We start from the raw sequence: 17,703 nt of genomic DNA, 5'->3' as shown, positions 1-17,703 counted from the left end.
TAGCTGAGAGACACGGCGTTGCCCGGGAGTAAAATTTCCCGCTCCCTCCTCTCTCTCCACTCCCCCTGTCTGTTTCTCCGCTCCCCCCTATTTCTCCACTCCCCCTCTCTTTCTCCGTTACTGCTCTCCCCCCCCGCCCATGTGCAGCTCCATTCCCCCCCCCATGCGCAGCGCTTGACACACACACACACCTCCCAGAATCCCTTGCTGTAGTAGGAGCACTGCATGCGAGGTAATAATTCCATTACTTCTGAGCCACTCACAGCCCTGATAATGGCATCGCTTGCAGAATGTGTTCTCCTAACAGGAGTAGGCTGCAGCAATTTGCAGTGCTTTGCTGGCCCCTCGGTCAGCTGCTCCTGCCAAGAGCGGAGTGTTGCAGTCAGGGGGGGTCGCTGCTGCGGGCTCCCGGTTCAGCCTTTTGTTGCCATCACACAGCGGGAACTGGGACAGGAGCCAAACCCGCAGGCGCCCCTTTTGTGCGAGATGCCTGTCACATCTGTGCCGGAGGAGCCTAACATGTCCGCTGTTTGCGGAGAGATGGAGAGCCAGGCTGGTGAGAAGCTGAGAAGGATTGGACATCGCTCTTCCCCCCCCTTCCCACGGTAAAGCAGGGTTAAGGCTGCCGCGAGGGAAGGTTGCGGGGAGGTGAGCTGCGGGTGAGGGGGGGTGAAGGCGAGCTTTGGGTGAGGGGGGAGGTGATGGTGTGGGATCCAGCGGGACAGACCGCGGGGTGAGGAGACTGACCGGGTGAGTGGTAGTGGGGAGGTGAGCTTTGGGTGAGGGGGGAGGTGATAGGGGGGATCCAACGAGACAGAGCGTGGGGTGAGGAGGAGAAGGAGACTAACCGGGTGAGTGTGGTTGCGGGGAGGTGAGCTGCGGGTGAGGGATCCAGCGGGCCAGGCCACGGGGTGAGGAGAAGAGGAGACTGGCCGGGTGGTTGTGCGTGCCCAGCTGTGGGCGGGTGAGTGTGGCAGTAAGCCAATGAGATGCGTGCGGGGGTGGGGCACGGACCAATCTGATTGGCCAGAGGTTGAGTGACAGACCGACGGACTAATCAGATTGCTCATAACAGCAAACATACAACGTTTTCAATTATATAGATACATTTCCAATTTCCAATCAATTGACAGTGTCAAAAAAGTTCAAAAACGCTGTACATATAGTCAATGTGTTTATTTGAGAACTTTAAAGTTCACTGAAAGATCCACAACATCAATCCCAACAATGAGCATCTCTCACTTTGTGGCTTTTTAAATAGGGTTTAGAAATACAAGAGATGAAACCTGCTACTCTGCATGCCACCCAACACATCAATTTTGCTTTGTTTTTCACAAAAAAACTTACAAACTACAGCCAAAACAAATGAATATGAAATTAACTCCTTGAAAAAGCCCTTTCTTGCAGAACTTATTGGATTTGTTCTTCTTGGAACAGACCTAGTGAAAGAAATGACTGCTTACCAGCGCCTCAAGCCCATTCCCCTAAATCAGCTACAGATACCCCCAGTACCCGGAAAGGATTCTGTGTCAATTTAACCTAGTATGAAGTGCACAATTCCACAGGAATTTCTTTAAGTTACCACAACAATTTCCCTTTCAGTCGATTCATGTGCCATATAAACCAGTAAAAAAAAAAAAAACATATTTGTAAAATCATAATAAATAGTCCCTTAAGACAATGTTATGTTGTTTGGTCACATTTTACAGAAATATTGGAACAAAAGACTGGAAATATAATGTAATTTTCAACCCCTTCACTGCTGGAGTGGCAGGCAAAGCATAGGGTGAACAAATCACTGCCGGCTACTCCAGCAGGAAAGAGGTTAGCACCATTTAATTTAAGTCCATGTCAATGGTATTCTTTTCATTGGGATGGTAATCATTCTGCTGAAGAGACTCTGCTTTGTATTTCTTCTTTTCAGCCTCTACCTTGTCATTATTTTGGTTGATGCCATTTACCGGTTGGTCTTCCTTGGGAGAGTCATCTTTGGGCTTCGGTTCTGACACTATTCGATAGCAGGTGTTGTCCAGTTCCTAGAAGAACATTCAATAAATAACATATACATACCGTATTATAGAAGTTTGCAAGGTTAAAAAAACCAAAAAAAAAAACCTATACACCGTTTCACCTTTTGTGCACTGTAGCAACATGGCAGGACAGCCAATGTGACAATCTTTTGTCCTTGCCAAAAAGGGATACTAACTCATTACCAACTTCTGTTAATTTCACTTAAGATAAAAATACGTAAATTAAAAAAAAAAAATCATCCTCCAAATGTCCCTTTTTCCTAACAAAATTAAATAAATGAATCACTTAAGAAAACCCTTTATACCCTCCCAGTTTCTCCCAAGTTGTAAAATCTACGTTACATAGAGAAGCAGCGTCACATTACATCGAATAGGGTCCTTTGTAGTAAAAGGTATTCTACCTCACAATTTGTTGTACATCGGAATTGAACTTCATACTTACTGCATGCTTTGCTTTGATTTCGTCTACATGCACAACTGGGTCCTGGTCAAGTCGCCGTTTTGCTTGAGCATTGATGCATTTATTCATCCATTCCATTGTTTCACGCACACATTTTTCCACCTTCTCCATTTCGAGGTTGTTAATGTGTTTGTATTTCTCACTCTATAAAAGCGACCACATTTTCTTAGCATGTCAATATCAAGGATACGTACAGAGAAGAGTGAACTGCAACTTCAAATTGTGCGGGTACAAAACTGGACGGCAGCCGTCCATTTTATTAAAAGATGCAAGACATTTGAACTTCAAACTCAGCACAGCAGCCTGTTTTTGTGATGCTACAGTAAGCATCTCATTCCGTATACCCAACAGTCACAATACAAGGCAGATACTGCTGCATGGTTTTGTTTATATGTTTGTTACTTGGCAACATCAGGTGACCCGAGCAGATACGGAAGCTTTGCAGACTTCTGCTGGTAAGTTCACTTCTGGGTTTGAGTGTTTATATAGGTGCATTTTTTATTCATGCACATACAACCCTGATGAACGTTCCTTAGCCGAACCAAAACATTAGAATGTTTTTTTTTTTTTGAACAGTTACTTGAATGTGCCATGTCTTTTCGCCCATTCCTATGGTTTTGGGTGGTATGTACACAAATACACATACACACTATTTCTTGCAGGTAAAAAAAAATGGTGTATCTGCTTTAATTTCCTGAGTGCTGGCAAACCACATACCTGGCTCTTGTATTCCTGTAAAATTTTTGTATAATGTAGAAGCCCCCATCTGAGTTCTTCAAACATTTTTGGACGGTCTTCTGCCTCTCTGTACCTCACCTGAATCGGATTGCCAAGTTTCTAGGGAAAACCGAACATTAATTAAAAAGCAGAGCTTGCCATATTGTTGATGTGTTTAATGACTACATGGAGAGAGTATCTAGGCCTGGATACAAATCAGTATTTTTTCAACTGAATTTGTATCTACTAGATCTGCAGCCAACTTATCAAACCACAGGGCAGATGTGTTGAGCATTAGGGATCTAATCTAAGTCACCCCTTTTTTGCTAGTGTACCTATTACTCAATACCTAGCTACCATTATAAGTTTAGCTCTTTGCAGATGTACACCTCCTTTTAACCACTTTTGTTTTGGGAACACCAGTTCGATTTGTCATGTATTTAATTTAGATTTTATCATTTATCATATTCCATTAATTGTGGAGGAGCACACCTCAAAAGGGATCTCTACGTTCAATGCACATCCTAGTACATTTTTGGAATATTCTGTTTTTAATGAATACTATAGAAAGCAAGACATGTTCTACATTGGCAGGACCTCATTGCCACCAGACCCATGCAGCAAACTAGGATAATATTCAAGACACTTTGGGACATGTACACAGCAGTACACATTCTTTTGAATGGACATCAGAATGTCTTATTGAATAGTACCGCTTGGAAAATATGGGCCTTTATAGACCCCTTTCTATCTTGTCCAGTCAATTAAGTAAATTAGGTGGAACTGTTGTTGAACAAGTCAAGTTTTTCCTCAGTGCCTATACAAGGAACCATTTTAGTGAGCAATAAACAAAATAGTCTGTTGGCAGAAACACTTTGGCAAGAGCTTCCCCACTCTGTATAGTTTGTTCTGTGAATGAGAGGCAATAGTGACAGGTTCGCAGTGAAGAGACAATATTGTGACAGGTTCCTCATTCAGCCTTATCTCCATGATCTTTATTCTGATCAGTGAGAGAAAGAGAGGGGAGAGGAAGCCACAGGGGACAGTTTAGCACGTAACCAAATGGCACAACTGCTGCAACATCCCTGGGAGATGTTGAAGCTTTCTATTGGATAGCCATATAGGATTTGTTTTGTGGGAACGCAAGGTAAAAAATACAATAGAGGGATAAAGTTTGACTCAATAGTGGAGGGATGAAAGAAATCATGACAGTTGTATAATATATTATACAGAATGAACAAAGAAGTTCAAAGGTACCCCTATATATGCACTCTAAACCAAGCGTATATATTTCTTAGGCCACAAGGAAAAAATCCCTATACCAGAAACTGAAAAGCGACGCAAAACAAAAAAGTTTTAATACATATTTAATTAATAACACTCAAATAGATCAAATGTAGATATTAACTAAACCCCTTGGAGGAGAAAATGGAGTCCAGATGGGGATATAATATTGAAATAGGATATCTCAATAGTGATTAATATCAGAGATTAACCCCATCTGCTCCAGCGTATAAATTCAACATGTGATGCCCATCGAGTTTGACACATTGCCCATGTATATTCAGTGGCCTGCACCAGGCAATAGAATAATGGCAATACCAGACATAATAATGCACAATAAGCGAAGTTCTTTGTGGTCAGCACATCACCAATTTCTATGTAGTTAATGCCACACTGTATTCCATACATGGGGTATCGTAGCCCTATGCTAGTATCAAAGTGTCATCTATTTAAAAGGTATCCCTTTTAATGGTTGTATCCCTTCCCTTGTATATACATGGATCCATAAGCTGTAAACAGTGTAGCAAACCAGTGATTACAAGTTACTGTGAAGTTACAGCAAACCCAAAGGCCAGCCAGTGTGTACAATAGTAGTAAAGTGCTATTCAAGCAGCTGCTGAACTAGCAACACACAACGCTGCCCGTCGGCAGGAAACCAGCAGCGGGACTCCTCCCCCTGAAGAAGCGCGTCACACGCGCGAAACACGTGTCGGGTGTTACTGACGCCACGAGGGTGACGTCACCGGAGGAGCGACAGCGTGAACTGTGCCAGATGCTCAAACGGGTCGTATGCCTTCTCTGTTTGTTATAGGGTTCGCCGTAACCCGCTCTCTCTCCCTTCCCATCTCCTACCTTCTGTGTCAGGAGTCCCTCTGCTGGTTTCCTGCCGACGGCAGCGTTGTGTGTTGCTAGTTCAGCAGCTGCTTGAATAGCACTTTACTACTATTGTACACACTGGCTGGCCTTTGGGTTTGCTGTAACTTCACAGTAACTTGTAATCACCGGTTTGCTACACTGTCTACAGCTTATGGATCCATGTATATACAAGGGAAGAGATACAACAATTAAAAGGGATACCTTTTAAATAGATGACACTTTGATACTAGCATAGGGCTACGATACCCCATGTATGGAATACAGTGTGGCATTAACTACATAGAAATTGGTGATGTGCTGACCACAAAGAACTTCGCTTATTGTGCATTATTATGTCTGGTATTGCCATTATTCTGTTGCCTGATGCAGGCCACTGAATATACATGGGCAATGTGTCAAACTCGATGGGCATCACATGTTGAATTTATACGCTGGAGCAGATGGGGATAATCTCTGATATTAATCACTATTGAAATATCCTATTTCAATATTATATCCCCATCTGGACTCCATTTTCTCCTCCAAGGGGTTTAGTTAACATCTACATTTGATCTATTTGAGTGTTATTAATTAAATATGTATTAAAACTTTTTTGTTTTGCGTCGGTTTTAGTTTCTGGTATAGGGATTTTTTCCTTGTGGCCTAAGAAACATATATACGCTTGGTTTAGAGTGCATATATAGGGGTACCTTTGAACTTCTTTGTTCACTCTGTATAACATTTGTATATTACCACCTTTGCACCTACCGTTTTAGGACCTCAAGTTTAATAGGCGAGCACTTTTCTACAACACCTAGTTGTATAATATAACAATGATGGGGCTAGACATTTACCTTCAGTTCATCCAGTTTATCAGCGTATACCGGCTTAGTTTGGTCTTCACCATCCTCATATAGCCAGTTCTCAGTTTCTGTTAGGAGATCAAAGAATTTGCCAAGATCCTGAGTGAACGGGAAAAAAAATAAAATAAATTTAGAGAAAGCAAGTTTGGGACCTATCCAGTTAGGTTTAGGAGCAAATGAAATCAGGTAGTCTTAAATACAATTGGAATTCAAATCTGGCCACCTGTGGGATTGTCATCTTTCCAGAGGACTAATATTGGATTTAAAGTGAAATCAGATCGACGTTTTGGTCCTAACCATGGACGTTTGCCATCTTGACAAAGGTTCATGGTTAGGACCGAAACGATCTGATTTCACTTTAAATAAATCCAATATTAGACCTCTGGAGTGCTGCCTTTTTTTCCTGCTTGGAAGGAGAATACATTGTTTTATGGATTGCACCGTTTGGCTCATGGCATGCAGTAGAGTCAGTTCCAAAAAAGTGGTCACGTGAGTGCACCTTTTTTCTATACCTACTAGTCTTTCCATAGTCGCCACATTCTCGTGTGTCAGTGACAATAGTAACCTCCAGCACGTTGCACTCCCTCTCACCCAACTCCTCCAATACACATAATAAACCTCCCACACCCCAAGGAGAGGCCTCCGATCACATGAGCAAATGAGGAAGCAGGACCAATTTCTGGCACGCAGGGGTGGTGCTGTTTCACCAAGTGGCAGCCTACCTGCTGCGCCCGCCCCCCCCCCTCCACATGCAGCAGAGTCCCCTCACAGCCACTAGGCAGATGTCCCAGCTCTCTCCCCCAATCGCTACAATACAGTGTCCTATACGCCGCGTGGCGAATGTATCGGACACTGCTGGTTGAGAGCAGGGAGTTGCCAACAGGTCAGGTTGTAAGGACACCCTGGATTCAATACAGGTGGCTCAATCATTATGACTGAACCACATGTGCAGAAGCCGGGATGTCCCTAAAACCATACCTGTTGGTGGCCCTTGAGGGCTGGAGTTGCCCACTCCTGGTCTACAGAATTGTAAAGCAAAAAAAAAAAAAAGTTTTCATATATTTAAATACCCAGGAGGACCAGAGTATTGACTTTTCAAATTATACAAAAACTTTGCGACACACCCTCTCTAGAAAGCTGCAATCACAATTAAACTGTCACCCCAGTGATGTGAACAGAGGAGTATAAAACATATCCCCAATAGAAAAAAAAAAACCCCACATGACTTATGCTGTACGTTGTAAGGGCCCCGGGTGTGCAAGGTTCAATGTACATTTACTGTTTGTAAACTCTACATACAATATAAAATCAAGGCAGAGTATAAATGCACACTTCAAAATCACCAATGCTTTTAATTTACCTGACAGACAAAAATGCACATATCAAGCAAGTTCCCACTCCTGTAACCCTCCAATACTTACTGGAAGTAGGACAGAAAGAGAACAGGTATTGTCAGAGCACACACATGTAAATACAATACTAGGAAGTTTATACATCAATATTTATGTTCAGGAGCTGAATGGAAAGTTGCCCGAAACATCCAATTTAAGACTCTGAACTTTGTTTAGTTTCAAATAGTTCTAGGTGTTTGCCCGATCACTCCCAAGTAAATGGGCCTTATGGTGTCTTCTGGCGGCAGAAGGCATCTCATTGAACAGAATTGCTTAATAAATATGGGCCGTAATGCATATACCTTTTCACAGACAAACTTCTCATACGGTCCTGAGAGTTTGTCTCTAAACTCATACACATACTCCTCAACTGCATTCTTGGCATCGTTACGCTCTTTCTCCAGCTTATCTTGAAGCATCATCTTCCCCTGCCGAATTGGTTATAAAAAAGATACGTCAGGCAATGAAACAGGTGTGTAAGACACCTCAGAAATTACCGGAGCACCTGACCATGTCAAAAGTATCTGAGAAACGTTTAGGAAACAAACAATAAATATCTACTACAATGCCAGAAATCAGACAGTTTTCAATTTGATACATTTTGGAGGGTAGTGAATGACAAATTAATTTTCCACATAAATGTAATATAATGTTGAAGACAGCATGTATAAAACATATTCCTGAATGCAAAGGAATAATTATGTTAAAAATCAAGCAAATACCTTCCTTTGCTTTTTTCAATGTCCTGGAGCTCAACATATAGAGCAGGCAGAAAGATTAAGCTACAAACCTCGACTGATACCATCTGCATATTCTTTTTTTAGCAGTGAATTTAGGTGCCCATTAATTAGTGTGCTATTGGAGAAAAACTGGGGCATATTCACCCAGAGTCAAGGCATCAAAGTGCTTTACTCAGATTTTCCTGACAGTACCAGCTCAAGACTCAAGTATTAGTAGGAAAAGTTAGAGAGGAGTTACATGGAGCACATGAGATGTACCAAAATTCTAGGTTTCTGGGCATCCTTATTTCCCCTTACATGCACCAACAAAAAAAAATCTGACAAATCTAAAGTTGCACAAGTTCAACATTCTGTACTTGAAGCAGTTTATTACAAGACAACTGTAGAGCGAAAGGAGTCACACCACACTGTTCTCTGCGTGCATATGATAGACCCCTTATGGTTTAGTACAAGAAAGAAAAAAAATATATATGAGCTTTGTAGGTCAACAGAAGAGAAGTAAAGTCGGAAGAACATGCTAATCTCAAAGATAAATGACAGATGAAAATTAATGGTCAAACTACAAAAATGTAACATAACTACACCTACCAAATGACGTTTTGTAAAGCAGAAGTTTATAACACCACATTAGAGACTTAAACACGTCAATGGTGCGCCACTTACCTCATTTTCAATGTACATATTCAGCAGATCTTTCCCCAGCTGCCACACCAGATTTGACTCGATAGGCAGTTCAATATTTTTGACCTTGATCTTGGGCTTCTTTGCCTCTGGGGCATGGTCACTTTTATTTTCATTTCCCTGAAATCAGATGTAGAAAAATGCAAGACAAAACTTGTCCAGCCTAATCTGTATAGTCACTAAAACAGCAAACGCAAACCTAACTGGTAACTTTTCCAGTACTGATAAACTTCAGAGGAATTGGCGGAAGCCTAGGTGTGTGTGTGCATCCACCCAAAGGGCAATATAGGCATGAGCACCTCCATGTTGCTTCTTATTGATTTCAATTTAGCACAAGTTAATGTCACACAAAGCTATACAACACAAATACACAAAATTACATTCCATATGGGATGCTACATTCACAAAGCTGTGATGACAGACTACATTGAACTTCTTAAAGCAATGTGGATGTTAACTTAAGTTGCAACCCTCGTACTTTAAAGGAAGCCAACTACCATTTTTGTTAGGGGGAAGTTACCAAACGTCATTTTTTTGCTCCACCCCCCAGTTAAAAAAAAAAAAAAACAATTATAAAAAGTAATATATATATATAAATACGAAGCAGGGAGAACAGTGCCGGTTATCTGGTCTGGTTCCAGAGATAACTTGGCATAAAAGGTGGTGCAAGTACTCCTCTCTCCTCCCCCCCCCCCATTGAAAACCACATTACAATTAAATAAAAATTGTCAATGTATTTTAAATTTGTGGTGGTCTTCAATTTTTAGGTTGCCTATTCATTGCCATTCTAGCAATCCATGCCCATATTGTGGACATGGTTTACCACTGTGCCAATCAATGGGTAGAGGGGATGGGGAGGGGGGTAGTTAACCCAAGGAAGGTGGTGAGGACTCCTGATCAGTAGCAGAAGAGGGGTGGTGGGGGGGGCAACCCCTTAATTACCATAGCTGCTAACAGCTAAAGTGATTAAGGGGTTACAGGCCAGTAGTTCGTGTAACCCCCTCTTTACTTTACCTCAGACTATAGAACCTGGCATCTGAGGAGGAGGCCCAAGACCTGTAACTTGGGGTTTAACTCTTATAGTGAATGGTACACAGAGTGGGAAGCAGGAGTAATTAGACAACAACACTGTAAGGAACAAACTTTATATTACTTTAGCTATCATTTTGAACAGGGCTACCACATAACCACACAGCATTTCTGCAATCCTACTAAAACAAAATCACTAACGCTGCACCTCTGTCTTTATATATTTTACAGTCACTGCATATTAGTTCACATACCCTGTTGATCAAACAGGGTATTTGTACAACAAACAGATGCAGGCTGCTGCTTCTTACAGTTAATTTGAAAACAACAGGTGTTTCAATGCAGGGGGTTGCTTTCTTTCCTCTGGCTGTTAAATCCTGATATTTCTCCTCATAGCTGTTGCAGTGCTCCCTGGAGGTGTCACTGTACTTTGTACTGGCCAGCAAAATCCACCAGTCTCCTCACTACATGGATCAGTCAGGCACTTCCAGAGTGTTCTGCAGCAGACTCACCATATCAAAACAAACTGCCACCCCAGTCCCCCCAGCAACCCCTTTCCAACTGTCACCAATTGTCATTCCACTGACTAAGCAGTGTCACATGGTCCAGTGGAATGTAATTCTTAAAGGGGCCATGTCCTGTGCTGATAGACACAAGGGGTTACATGTTTTTTTTTTTATATTATTAACTGCTGATGCCCACTGAAGAGGACCAGGACGGCTTTAATCTTGGCAAGTGTAAGTAAAACTTTAATTTACTATATGTTGGCTGGGTAATGTTTTATTTTTAATGGGCAAATGCCCCATTAGCCAGATCTGGACAAATTGTCCAGTAATTGGCCAAATCCCTATAGGTGTTGTGGGGAGGGGGTGTTGTCGAGTAAGGAGCCCATTCATTGCCATTGGGGTTATATTTGCTCCCATTAAGGGCATTGGTAGTATTGGTTGTTGTATTGTAATGTTCATTGGGGAAAGAGGGAGTGGGAGAAGGGGGTAGTTGCACTCAGGTGGGTAGTGGGAGGAGTAGTAACCACTAAGGTAATCAAGGGATTAACCACCTCCCACTACCTACCCAAGAGGCCTAACCACCCACCCCGGGGCAACTACCCTTTCACGCACCCCCTCTATTGCCAATAAACCAGGTACTCTGGTTTAATCCCTTCATTACCAGAGGCTAGCCACCAAGGTAATGAAGCTGCTTTTATTTTAATAACGTAGTGCTGAAGCAGGGGGTCTCTGGAGCTTAACTGCATTAATTTCAGCTTCAGGGGCGCCCTATTTCCAGAGTTACAGGCCCTGGTATCTCTCGGCATGGTTTAAATGCCCCACTCACGTGGACCATGATGTGGGAGAATTTAAACATGGCGTAGATATTGGTACACCATACCGCGGCCTCTAACTCGGGAAGCATGGCGCACACGAGGCTGAAATTAATGCGGTTCAGCTCCAGAGACCCACTTCTTCAATACTAGGTTATTAAAATAAATGCAGCACGATCGCCTTTCAGAGGCATACACGCAGAGTGACTGATTCGGTCTACTCTCATGGCGCGTCTTGGGCTACGGCCCCAGCCTGGCGGCGTGTGCACCACCATCAGCCGCGGTCTGTGTTCTAGGGGTCGTAATGGGACGCACATCTTGGAAAGTCAGAGAAGAGCAGGGGGAGCAAAGACAAAATTTAGGCTACGGCCCCCGGGAGGCGTGGCGGGGGCATGACCATGACATCACGCGGCTGGTACGCCCTTATTGGCTGAACCGCCGCGACGTAGCCATCGCGCCAAATGACAAAAATCTTGTATTTTGGAAAAGGTGGTCCCACATCGTGCTTTCTACAGCCGCGTGCAGGTGAGAGTGGGGACGGCCTCAGGGGGCCGTATCTTGCTCGCGCCGCCGCGACCAGGGGTGTCGAGGCCTTCTAGACTGATGCAGCCCGGTAGGATTCTCACAGCGCGAGTTCCATTCAGAAGCCGGGACCCTTGCTGTGTTAGTCCCGATGGGCCATTCCCTGTGCCAAGCAATGTGCCATGAAAGATCGATTCTTGGTCTGCTGTTCACCAGCACATGTCCTGTGGCTGCTGATGATACATCTGTATATGGCACAGTTTTTTTTTTTGTCAAGCATCATATAATGAAGATCAAAGTATCATTTTGCTAATGGATCCAGCTCTGAGCTTTGGTTTTAGGAAGCTTCAGATCACATGGGCATCACTGTTTATTTGCGAGAAAAGGGCCAGGCCATATCACATCTAACTTGGCACGAGCAGATCTTGCCCATTCGACTCCCATCCAGAGATTATACCAATTTATTTTTAGCTCCATGGACCAGTAAAATTCCAATTTAAAAAAGGTGTTAAAGCTCCCTCAAGCAAGTTCAAAATACCTGCCAAATATCACGTCGCAATATTGGGAACTAGGGTGTCCAAGGCTAAAAATAACAAGGTTGAAGCACCAGCGAAATCTCCAGTTATGTTTTTTTTTTTTTTTTTACAGGGCAAATGGGGGGAAATTTAAAAAGGGCCAATTTAGGTGTCCAACAAACTAAATATCATGGCTCCAGGAGAAGCATTTGATTCTTCTTCCTGAGGTACAAATATGAACTAAGAATTTATAAGACAACTTACAAGAAACTTCATTAATATAAGCATTCAGCAGAAAAGGAAACAAAACAAGGGCAAGAAGGTTCATTCACCTCAGTGTCAGCCATTTTGTGTTCCCCACTGGTAGGATCGTGTGGAGGGGGAGTGCGCTGCCCGTCAGTTTGTACCTGAGGCCGTCTTTCAGCTTCTGTGTGGTCTTGCTGGATACTTTTCTGAAAGGAAAATCCAAACACAAAAAGGATGTAGAAAGTGTGTGCATACAGTACTAAGAAGTAAAGGGAGCAAAGACATTTCCATGTGGCACATCCTATGAACTAGACTTCTCAGCTGACTGAATGAGGTCAACTCTGGTGAGGGGTGGGGAGAAAGGGGTGTCAGACACCAAAATATTTTGTTCAACATTGCAGTTACGCCATAATATTGTTATTAATCAATCAATCGCCCCACTCGTGATAAGGAGGCACTTCCTCTAGACCAGTGATTCCCACACAGGGGGTTCAGGAACCTTTAGCGGTTTGTGATGGCAGATCCAAGGCAGTGTATTAAGCTCGGGAGGCTCTGTAGCTCACATCACTGTACTTCCTGGGACTGTCAAACTGTTTTGTTAACACTAGTCTGATGAGTAGGCAAGAAAATGTATGAATTAGGAGTTTGAAGAGTAAATATTTTTTATTTAAGGAGGTGCACAATGTAAAAAATCTTGGTAACCACTCCTCTAAACTAAAATGGTAAAAAAAAAAAAAAAAATTCGGTGCTTTCCTTTACGCTTTAGATTTAAGTGCTGTAAGTCATGTTGTTTAAACTAGTCCACAAACAGAAGATGCTAAGCAAACCAGGAAAACTATAGGCCGACACATTTATTAAGAAATGATATGTAAATGGACCATAAAGTGCCTTATTTCTTAGCACTACTTCGTAAATAAAGTGTTTCTCTTGTTTCTGTAACTGGTTCATGAGCGGCCCAAAGTATCGAACACCAGTATATAGTTTGTTGCATCATGCATAACTTTACAAAAGTTAACTATACTGGCGACATGCATTGATCTAGAACAGGGGTGCACAAACCTTTTCCTCTGTGCCACCCCTTACTTGGTCTGCGGCAGTTCTGACGGCATTGCCATGGCGATGCGTAGCCAGAAGCCACCGGAGACAAGGTAAGGGAACTTTGAGGCCTTGCACGCTCCCCTGGCATTCAATTTAAATGCTTTGGGGAAGAGCGTAGGGCCTCTGTAAGCACCGCACCCCCCCATAAAATCCACCACTTTGCACACCCCTGATCTAGAAGAAAAATTAGGTGCAGAGAGAATACAGGACACATCCTCCTAAAACAAGAAGGAACTGGCAATCCAGAAGTCTTCAAAACAAGTGCAGAATTGAAGTCAGGTTCCATGGTGCAAATTGAAATCATTTACTTGTGGAGCGAAAGATGGTGGTCAACTCAAGTGTGTGTGTGTTCCCTTAAAGTGAGTGTGTAAGTGAGAGGGGGATAGTGTGTCTCCGCGATTATAGTGAGCGCGGCGGCGCCAACAACTGACAGCACCGCTATGAGGACACCCGGGACAACGTGGCAGAAATTTGAGCCGACAAATACATTTGTATTTTTGCACGACTGCTGCGCCACGTGAGCGGTTCAGCCAATGAGGGCAAACCAGCCACGCCTCCCCGTCGTAAGCGATCCCACGGGTGACAGGTGCGCGCAACGCCATATGCTCCGTTGCGCGAGTCCATTATAATCCAGGCCTAAGTGTGTGTGTATATAAGGGAGAGCGCGAGCGTAAGGCTTGTAATATAGTGCGTGCGTCAATGATAATTGCAAGGTATGAGCCTGCAGTTGCTATACTTGAGATGCGCGCACACACATGGCCGTGAGCGTTGGCGTGGCAGACCTGTGAAAATACAAGAAATTTGTATTTTGGCGCTGCCGCCACGCTGCGAGCCAATTACGGCGCGGCGTCACAGCCACGCCCCCTAGAGCAATTAAACGCGCACGCGCAACAGCACGTACTATGTAACAAGCATTAGGCAGAGTGTGTGTAAGAGAGTGAGGGGGTGTGCAAGAGACAGGGGCGAGGGTTGGTGTTCCCCAGAATTTCACAATTGAATTCTGAGGTCCCTTAAACCCCCCCCTTCCCCCCCAAAAAGGAAGAAGGTTGAAAACCACTGATCTAGAAGTTCAAACATAACTTGACAATACATCAGTCTCCTTGAAGGTGGGGCATGACTTTGGGCACTATTGCTAAACCGGCTGTCTACAAGCACTCCTAAATCCTTCTCAAACAAGGACTCTCCTAATTTATCCCCATTTAATTTGTAAATTGCCCGTTTATTCTTCTTTCCCAAATGCATAACCTTACATCCATCTGTATAAAACCTCATCTGCCATTTACCTGACCAAGTTTCCAGTCTATCCAAGTCCTTCTGGAGAGAAATGACATCCTGCTCTGATTCTACTACTTTACACAATTTAGTGTCATCAGCAAAGATGGAGACTTTGCTCTATGCCAACCTCAAGGTAAATAATAAACAAGTTAAAATGCAGGGGCCCCATTACCGATTCTTGAGGTACTATACTCACAACTTTAGCCCAACTGGAAAAAGGTTCCATTTATTACAACTCTGTTGTCGATCCCTTCAACCAGTTTTCAATCCAGGTGCAAATATTTCTTACCAAGTCCAATTTGCTTCATTTTGTACACCAACCTCGTGTGGAACCGTACCAAAAGCCTTTGCAAAATCTAAGTAGACAACATCAACTGCATTATCCTGGTCTAAATTCCTACTTGCCTCCTCAAAGAAACAAATGGGGGGCGGGGCGCCGGGGGTGCTGCGGGGGGTCCCAGTGGCTGCGGTGCTCTGTGGGGGGGGTAGTGTGGCTGGCAGTGGGGGGGCGTGCCGGTGCTGCGGGGGGGGGTGGAGGGGGGGAGGTTGGCTGGCAGGACTGCGGCCCCGCTGCAGGCACCCGTCTGTCCCACGCTGGCTGCTCGCGTGCCGGGCCTCCCTCTCACGCCGGCAGCTTAGCACAGCTGACTTCTGGCGCTGCTGTCAAGAGACCCGGCACCGGGTGCAGCGTTTTTTTTTTAAATTAACTGGGCCGGCCATGCAGGGGCCAGGGCAGCTGGGCCCCCTGACCCATGGGGCCCAGGACGCCAACATCGCCAGTCCCCCCGTTGGCGACCCAACACACACAATCCCCCCCACATAGAATCACACACATCCCCCCTCTCCCTGCATCAGTAGCTATCTGATTGGTTAAAGCCTGTCACATGGTGAGACAGTCGCTGTAAAAATTACAAATTCTACTGACTACAGAGATTCAGGTCGCTCTGTCGCGCCTACTATAAGCGCATGCTACAGATTCAATGCATTTGTTTTGACGCGAAGTCGCTTCGCCGGCACTATAAGCGCAGCCTTAGACTTGAATATTAATCCAATAACACTTTGTGCTGTGGGATGCCAGCAGTTTGTAGTGTTTTTGTTATTTGAAAAGAAAGTATTTCAATTCAGTATTTGTCTGGCACTCTGGCAGATGGCACAGTGAATATTTTTGTCCCTGTTTTTTTTTTTTTACACCATAACCACTTTTGTGCATAGCCTTCATGTAGCACCAAAATTAGTGCATATACCTGTAGTAGCTCCCTCCCCCTGGCTTCCTTTAAACACAGATCACTTTCACTTCTTGTTTGACAGTTTAATGTTCCTTGTGGAGCACAGCAAAGATACCTCTGAGATACACTAATAACTGGATTATAGCTGCATGTGTGAGCAGTAAGCGGTTCAAAAGCAGGATGTGATCGTGCTACTACCCACAAGCTGGTTTAAAAAAAAAAATCACACTGCTAGAGCTGTGGCCTAGAAAAGCAGTGGTTGTGTGTTCCAGTCCCGTTGAGCCCGACATCGTTCCAATTATGTATATGTACATACATAAATTTAAAGTGCCTCTCTCAAAAAAGAGAATTTTTTTCGAGACTAATCTGCAGCTCAAAGGAACTGGCAAATCTGCCATAAAAAAAAAAAAAGGGGGGGCCCAGCTATTGTTATCAGGCAGTGTGGACCATGTGCTACCCACTACATCAGGGCTCTTCAACAAGTTCTCCAAGATCAGAAAGCATTCAGGCATAGAATGGCCACCAGCTTATTGTAATATAATTAGGTATTTAAATGCATCTCAAAATTATATTTCAACATCTTAAAATATTAAATGAATATCTGAAAAATACTTACGTCAGCATCCAAGTGATCTATTACACCCTGGTTTTGTAAGTCCACACCTGTCTCCACAGACAAATCCTCATTTTCCTCCACCTGCATCTGCTCTACCATAGAGGCAGTGGAAACACTGAAAATGGCATGCGCATTAACGCGAACCTTAACCTTCACTTTTGATTTCTCTCCGTCTTTTGCTGCAGAAATGTTCTGCACAACAAACTGGCCTATCAAGGAAGAGAGAAGGTGCCTTAGCATTATTGTCATTACAAAACCACAATCTTTACCAGGTGTTTAGGTCTGCTACAAGGACTATTCCTAAAATGGTTTGAAAAGTCTTAGGCCTCGTTCAGGGTGCCAGAGGCAGGAGTTGGAGGGCGGGCGTTCGCGTGTGCGAGCGGCAGTCTGCTGGGCGATGTGTGCACATCATCCCCAGCAGACTTTTTCAAGAGTTGAGGAGGCGGGGCTATAGATAGCAGCTTAGGGATCGGAGTTGCAGTCTTGAAATCATTCTCAAGAATGATTACATTGGCTGCCGAGGTATCAAGCAGCTGCTACCCAGACAACCACAATTCACTTTCAATACATTGTTTCGGACGGCCGCTGGCACGTAAGCACGCCCTCCCTCCGAAGCCAGCACCCTGAACGAGGCCTTAATCTGTTGATGTTTCAAGATCTTAACATTCATCAATTGTCTAAAGCTCTTTTAGGTTTTACCAATGCATTTGTGATGGAAGATTCCGTACCAATATAAGACTCAGGATAAGGGACCGTGGCAGGATCAGAATAAAAAGCTTCAAGCTGGAATGGACCCCTTCTGTAGAAGGTGAGCACTTTACAAAAGGGAGCTGCGTG

The 17,703-nt window shown here is 43.8% G+C and overlaps 1 protein-coding gene across 3 annotated transcripts in view; it reads right to left on the bottom strand.

The window, feature by feature from the left end:
• Nucleotides 1–1,170: 1,170 nt before the first annotated feature.
• HSPH1 (heat shock protein family H (Hsp110) member 1) overlaps nt 1,171–17,703 on the bottom strand; it is a 39,476-nt gene continuing 22,943 nt past the window's right edge. For all 3 annotated transcript variants that reach the window (XM_075592152.1, XM_075592154.1, XM_075592153.1), the window contains 9 exons: nt 17,595–17,703; nt 16,867–17,075; nt 12,738–12,857; nt 9,004–9,141; nt 7,903–8,028; nt 6,201–6,308; nt 3,208–3,327; nt 2,473–2,634; nt 1,171–2,036 (listed from right to left, as the gene is read on the bottom strand). The exon at nt 17,595–17,703 is cut by the window's right edge and continues 25 nt beyond it. In XM_075592152.1, the coding sequence (XP_075448267.1) occupies nt 1,836–2,036; nt 2,473–2,634; nt 3,208–3,327; nt 6,201–6,308; nt 7,903–8,028; nt 9,004–9,141; nt 12,738–12,857; nt 16,867–17,075; nt 17,595–17,703 (1,293 nt within the window). In that variant the 3' untranslated portion in view covers nt 1,171–1,835. The remainder of the gene's footprint in view (nt 2,037–2,472; nt 2,635–3,207; nt 3,328–6,200; nt 6,309–7,902; nt 8,029–9,003; nt 9,142–12,737; nt 12,858–16,866; nt 17,076–17,594) is intronic.

The sequence above is a fragment of the Ascaphus truei genome, chromosome 3, assembly GCF_040206685.1.
Source record: "Ascaphus truei isolate aAscTru1 chromosome 3, aAscTru1.hap1, whole genome shotgun sequence".
NCBI lineage: Eukaryota > Metazoa > Chordata > Amphibia > Anura > Ascaphidae > Ascaphus > Ascaphus truei.
Note: the sequence above shows the minus strand (reverse complement) of the source record. Positions and strands in the feature narration are given on the sequence as shown.